Source organism: Palaemon carinicauda, chromosome 21, assembly GCF_036898095.1.
Source record: "Palaemon carinicauda isolate YSFRI2023 chromosome 21, ASM3689809v2, whole genome shotgun sequence".
NCBI lineage: Eukaryota > Metazoa > Arthropoda > Malacostraca > Decapoda > Palaemonidae > Palaemon > Palaemon carinicauda.
In genome coordinates this window covers 104,214,211-104,221,710 of record NC_090745.1, presented here as the reverse complement: position 1 = coordinate 104,221,710, position 7,500 = coordinate 104,214,211, and the positions used below count along the sequence as shown (strand labels likewise).

Here is a 7,500-nt window from a genome sequence, read left to right as displayed (position 1 = left end):
TGTCCAACTTCAACTTTCATCATCATCATCTCCTCCTACGCCTATTTACGCAAAGGGCCTTGGTTAGATTTCGCCAGTCGTCTCTATCTTGAGCTTTTAAATCAATACCTCTCCATTCATTATCTACTAATTATTATTATTATTAAACTTCAACTTTGCCTCTCAGTAATTTTCAATCTACCTAGAAGAACAAATCGCTTAAACCAAGCTGGTATCTTTAAAATACCTAAGAATAAAAATAACAAAACAACAGCAACAACAATAATGATATCCTTTTTTTTTTGCAGCCAGTGGAATTACTCCAGGTGAGCCGGGAGGATTTCGATGCCAATCACCAGGATCTCTCCCTCGAAGATAGAGTCGTGACCTACCATCGTAAGGAGAGGCAGCGGCTTAGTAAGTTCTAATAGATCATTAGCGCTCTCTCTCTCTCTCTCTCTCTCTCTCTCTCTCTCTCTCTCTCTCTCTCTCTCTCTCTCTCTCTAATATAATGAAGTAATTTCCTTCTGAAGTAAGAAGCAATATCCTTGAAGTATTAAGATTATTACGGGTGTGCATTGTTTTTAAGTAAATGTTTCCTAAATGAAGTTACTTGATCTCCCTCATAGAATTTGAATACTCCCGTTTCTAAATATATATATATATATATATATATATATATATATATATATATATATATATAAACACACACATATATATATACATACACACACACACACACACACACACATATATATATATATATATATATATGTGTGTGTGTGTGTGCGTGTGTAATAATTACTATATACAATCAGAAATGGACATGAATCGTGGTGCGACAATGAAACAATATCCAACAGATTTTGTAAATTTGAGAACAAAGCCCTCAGAAGAATATTGGGAGTTAAATGGCAGGTCAGGATTAGAAATGAAAATATATGAGAGATTCCTCGAGTGCCATATGCGGATGAAATAATGATGAAGGGTAGATGGAGATGGTTTGGGCATGCTCTTTGCACTCCCCATGAGATCAGTTCACCAAACATTCAACTGGGGTCCACAAGGCACTAGAAGAGTTGGAAGACCAAGGCCTACATGGATGGGGGCTATGAAGCATGAAGAATGAGATGATTGAAGAAGTATTGATTTAAAAGCTCAAGGTAGATACGTCTGGCGAAATCTAACCGAGGGCCTTTACGTCAATAAGCTTAAGAGATGATGATGATGATGATCAGAAATCCTCTCGTTGGCACAGACTATGTTTGCACCAAGATATACGATATAACCTCAAAAGTTATATTCTTCATTATACTATGATTACTACTCAAAACCCTAACACTTCAGTGCATCACCACTTTCATCTAAATTGTGTTGAGATGAAAAAAGTATTCTTAATGATTCATATCTCTATAAAAGCAAAATGTTAGTAAAATATTCAAGTGGAGTATATAATGAAAATATAAACGGCAGGTTACATCTACTTATGCATAACTTTACGCTGCAAATAATTGGATGCTGTAATCTCATCTCGACGGAGGGTCCCCGTAGTGGGAGCGGAGGGGTGGGATCTGTGGAAGCAAACTGGTTGCCATGGCGACAGAGCCAAACAATTGGGGCACTTTAATTACATAAGGAATGAAGTTTAGTCCTTCGGAAAGGGGGATTCAAAATATAGGTTGCTCGTTAACCTTGTAAGATACCTTTATATATACACACACACACACACATATATATATATGTATATATATATATATATATATATATATATATATATATATATATATATATATATATATATATATATATATATAAATACACATAAAATCTAATGGTCCTTTTAGTTATTTTTACAATTACTGTAGAAGTCATAAATGTATTAAAAAGTAACGTTTCTGTAATCTTTTCATGTAAATTTAATTTATTTTCAAAAGAATATTGATGAAAAGTAGATCTAACGTTTCATATTTGTTAAACAAGAGTCTCTCCACTCCCTTTCTGATAAAGTTTTTTTTAGCTCTTTGCTGTAGTAATCCAACAATTCCTTTTTTTCTCTATCAGAATTTAGTTTTAAATCTCTTTAGGCCTATCTGCATAATATATTTTAGGCTTAACTTTCTCGTTGCTATTATGATGCTTAATAACTTTGAATAAGTCAAAGAAAATAATTTAAAAACCTTATCTTATTCACGTTACAGCTTACTCTGTATTTTCTCTTTAATTAAGGACCTTTTCGTAGAATTTATAATGACTCCATCGATCACACTTTCAGAGTGCCTAGGCGAGGCTCGCTCACTTCGAGATCGCTTGGTACTCAACGAAGAGCGTAGGGCCAGGCGATATGAACAAACTCCTACATCAGGTAAGGGATAAACTTCCGTTGTCTTTGGTTAATGATGCTGTTTATTCTATCTCCAAAGATATTAATAAAAACTAAAACAATATTATTTACTTTGAAGTTGGAGACCGAATAGTCTGTTTAATTAATTGACAATTGATGTATAGATCGTATAGTTACTGGTTTGATTATCGTCTTACATCAAATAATATAGTAAAAGTGCCATCTATTTCTTTTTTTCCTTTTTTTACTCGGTGCTAATATATATTAAGGAGGTATTACAAGGGCATTGATAAACTCTTGTAATTACATAGACCAAATCGTTTGATTCAAGCAGGCAATTCGATGACTTCACCCAGTATGCATTTAATAAAATAAAAGTATATTTAATTATACTATTGTTTTCGTAGACTTAGCTTGAAAAGGTCAGGTTACATGCTATATGGCTATCCTATACTAAAACTTATGACTATTGTTGTTGCAATATAACTCCACACAATCCTACATATTTTGAACTGATCCAGTTATTATTATTATTATTATTATTATTATTATTATTATTATTATTATTATTATTATTATTATCATTATTATTATTATTATTATTATTATTATTATTATTATTACGAAGTTGAGTCGTATATCAAATTCTCTCAAACCTTTTATTATTATGCTGTCACATCTCTTTCCGTGTAATAACTCCTTATGAGTATGGCACTTTGAAACATGATGCCAAAAGGTTTCCAAAATCATAGCTACAGTTAATGGCCGTTTTATCAAACCATTCCAGGGGACGCTGTCCACGGCATCGACGCTGATGTAGGAGGTCCTTCGACTTCCTCAGTAGGATATGCTGAGGGCAAAGAGAAGGGCGAAAAGGAAACTCCCGAAAAGAAGGATTCAGGAAAAAAGAAGAAACGCCAAGAAGAAACGAAGCGTTCCTCTCCGCCGCCGCCAGAAGCAGCTTCACTAGAAAAGGAAGAGAGTGGGAATTCTTCTTCCAGTTCGCTGACGTCGTCTAAAGAACAGAAAGAACAGGAGAACATCGCTCGCAGTCTCAGCAGCAAAGAAGGTAAAATAGAGAGACCCAGTGACCATCACTCTTTTTTTATTCTTTTAGACCTTATCAACAATTAATAATAGATGCGCGGGGGACGAATTTTAGACAGCGCCTATAATAGGTAACCAGATATTGATTCTCTTGAGAGTATAAAAAGCTGTGCATTTTTTAAGCCTTTGTTTGTCTAGAAAGTTTTGTAAAGCAAGCGTAAGGTGTATGTGATTGTACTGTATAGAGAGAGAGAGAGAGAGAGAGAGAGAGAGAGAGAGAGAGAGAGAGAGAGAGAGAGAGACTCTAATATTTCAACTGCATCAAGTAAGTAAGAATACAGAAAATCTGAAGAGGTGTGTTCGGTAATGGAATAATTACCAATATGCTTGGAAAGTAATCATAATGAAGCAAAATTTGTTCAATCATGGTTTGTGAAAGACCAAAGAAGTATGTCGAGGATTTTAAAAATAGTGAAATGAATGGCTGTGAATGTAAACAACTACATGTTATGTTGTTTGCACTGCACACAAACCAGGAAATTGGTTGATTTTTAGAGCTTTGAATCAAAACATGCAATTGTTCATGTTATCTCTTGTTTTCAAATGAAGATAAAAATAGAGTAATGATTCCAATTATTTTCAAAATCAGAATTTTCTAGCTTTGCGTTCTAATACTGAATGTTCAATAGCCTATAGATATGATATTTAGATGTTTGATTAAAATGTATGCATATGGATACAACTCCGAAATAACACTACCTTTCCCCTGAAAAGAAAATAGCACCACCTGTTTTAGCGGCCATTACAAAGTATAAGAGAGAAAAGTGTTGAGGTATATTAGAGGGAAGTCCGGAAAGGCGATGATAAGTTTTGGGAAGAATTTGCCTAATTTTCAGGCTATGAAAAGGTCGCCTCTAGCTAAATAATTGCTGATAGAAAGATTAACAAGTAAAGAGAACAAAGACTGTGAGGGAAAGTTTCTGTTGCAGAGATTGCAGGCTTGTGAAAGGAATACACAAGGTGTATTAGAGGGATTCGTTGACCGGATTTACCTTAGTGGAATTGAGTGAAAAATAGTCGCAAAATTGGAACTACTATAAAAGACCAGAGATGGAAGATGATAAGATGAATCCCCCTTGTGCTATATATAGAACACGTGGCAATATATGCGTAAAATAAAACTATACAAATATAACATAGATACCGAAAGGGGTGCATAATTTATGGGTCTCTAAAGGATGGAAGCTTAGAGAGACCCGGGAAGTATTTTGTGATAGAACAAGAAGGCTGTAATATACAGGTAATGTACCAGTACAGAAGAATAAGCTATTAATAGCTAAATAAATAAGAGAGGATCAACGTGATGTTGATGAGGCTGTGGGAGTAGTCTAGGAAGCACAGGGTTGTTTTCCATGAATCAGCAACTTTAACATAAATATGGCATACACTATATTGGTATTTGGTTAATCCAGTGTTTCCCAACCCTGGGGTAAATTACCCCAATGGGGTAATGGACCCGTATTTTTGGGGTAATCAAGATGTTCTGAAATTGAGTTATTCACATTCTCATAATCATTGCCATAATTCATAGACAAAATCTGCATTAAAATGGAAAAGTTTGCATTTATTTTGGATCCTTAACTATAAGCAGCCAATAGCGGGCTACATCATCATAAAGTTCATCAGGTGGCTGCAAAAAAACATCCGATGTTACCGGGTATATGTTCAATGGGGTAATTGATTAGTTGGAAATAAAATATTGGGGTAATCATTTAAAAAAAGGTTGGGAAACACTGGGTTAATCTAAGAGGCCAGCCAAGACATATTCTGTTGTACTGTATGAATATTTAGGAGAATATATTTCCTATAAGTGTGCAGTGACACACATCCAATAGCTATGTATAGAACACAACTCGGAAGGAGACAGACTTCAACCAGCCATTTTATAAGTGTGTGTACGATAATCATGCATAACTCAAAAAGTACCAAATGCTAATCGTCTGGGCGGACTCTCTCCCGGCTGTAACTCCACGAACTATGAAGGCCGCCTCAAGGATGCTTGCTCAAACGGCAATGATCTTTTCTGGCTGTGACATTTCTCTGTTAAATGCCAATCTCGTGGCAGGGCTATTCTGAATACCATCAGCCTTGCTGATACTCTTAAAACGGCTAAGATTACATCACATGACCGAGCTGTTTCTCGTATCGCGAGAGCGCCGGCAAAATATAAAATACCAACATGATTACTTTTACTACCATTATTTTGTAAAGAATCATTTCAACTACTCTTAGTATTTTTAATCATTTAAATAATTCTACTGCTGCAGCTACAACTGAAATATACTGTATCCTCTAATTCATATAATCAGGTAACAACCCTATTTTACTAAGCGAAACGGATATCAGGCCACTTGACAGTTTAAGAGTTTAGACCGACCACTCTTGTGACTAAACCATCATTATCTTTATTATTAATACTAGCTAAGCTATAACATTAGTTTAAAAAGTAGGATGCTATAAGCTCAAGGGGTCCAACAAGGAAAAATAGCCCAGTGAAGAAAGGGAATACGGAAATAAATAAACTGAAAGAGAAGTAATAAACAATTGAAAGAAAATATTTTAAGAATAGTAAAAGCATTAAAATATACCTTTCATATATAAACTATAAAAATAGACTTACGTCAGCCTATTCAACATAAACCATTTGCTACAAGTTTGAACTTTTGAAGTTCCACGGATTCAATTACCTGCTAACGAAAATAATTCCACATCTTGGTCATAGTTAGAATAAAGTTTCTAGAATACTGTGCAGTATCGAGTCCAATGATGGAGAAAGCATGACTATTCAAATTAACTAACAGTATTTTTAGTAATAAAGACGGTTTGAAAAGGTTACTTAAAGTAACGTCATTTATAGAGAAAAATTTTACTACTCATGTTAGTAAGAGAAACACTACTGAAAAAGAAGTCTCATACTGAAATAATTTTAGGCAAGATCTTAAACATCGAAAGAACATTGACATTTATTTGCTCAGGATTATTCTTAATAATAATAATAATAATAATAATAATAATAATAATAATAATAATGTGGTGTTTATTAATTCATAAAGTGATAACAGGTTCGAAAAGGACAGGTGTGTTAATCTATATAAATTGTTCACACACTATCAGTATTAATAATCGATGGAGGCTTACAAAACATCTGATCACTGGATTAGTGTATTAGCTGCATCATGAATAGAAAACGTCGGCGTTGTAATCAATATTGTCATAACCATTATTGTTATTTAAGAACAGGGCAACTATGAAAAACTTAGTGGTAGACTATTGTCATCTCAAGTTCAGTTATTAATATTCGACGACCAACATTCATAGGTGGTTTTAGAAGTGGCTCAGTGTATCAAAATATATCTACACTGTTCAAAATTTGCCGTAAAAAAGGGTAAAAATCCTGGAGTAAATGTTGCCAAGCATTTACTGTTTTGAGAACGAATATATCGACGTAAAGGATGATATCCGGTCACCACCCTGTAAAAGATAATAAAAACGTAGAGTAAAATTACTGTCGCCTGTGATTTACTGAAATACGGCCGAGAACAGTCTATTTTTAAGGAGAATTTCCGATTAAAATTACGGTTTTTTAACAGAGTGCCTAACAAAAAATCTATAACCCAGTAGGATCTAATTGTAGTAGCTTTCCTTTGGTTAAATAAAGTTTTTCTCTTCATATTACAGTAATAACTCATATCTTGAAACAATTCGGCCTCTACTTGAATTCATGAAACAAATACATCATTAATAAAATACGTGTGTGTGTGTGTGTGTGTGTGTGTGTGTGTTGGGTATGTGTAGACTACCGCTCTGCTTAGAATACTCATTCAATTTACCTGAGGTCGTAAAAACATGTCGAGTAAAGGAACAACAAACAATTTGCGTGGTCATAACAAAGGGGTATTAATATTTCAACTCTGCACAGTTTTCAGCAGTATTTTCGTTGTAGACTGGAAGAGAGAAAACACTTTCAGCTTTATTGCTCTCATAAACGTATAAGATTTTAAAAATTATTTAAGAGAGTAAAGTTATAATTCCACTGACATGGTATCTAGAATGCAAACATACACGCACAAGCA

The 7,500-nt window shown here is 34.2% G+C and overlaps 1 protein-coding gene across 1 annotated transcript in view; it reads left to right on the top strand.

Annotated features, from left to right (window-relative positions):
* Positions 1–7,500, top strand: part of LOC137615044 (calponin homology domain-containing protein DDB_G0272472-like) — a 36,757-nt gene that overhangs the window by 7,419 nt on the left and 21,838 nt on the right. The window contains exons 2-4 of the mRNA XM_068344677.1: positions 288–396; positions 2,252–2,341; positions 3,108–3,389. Coding sequence (XP_068200778.1) covers positions 288–396; positions 2,252–2,341; positions 3,108–3,389 — 481 coding nt within the window. The remainder of the gene's footprint in view (positions 1–287; positions 397–2,251; positions 2,342–3,107; positions 3,390–7,500) is intronic.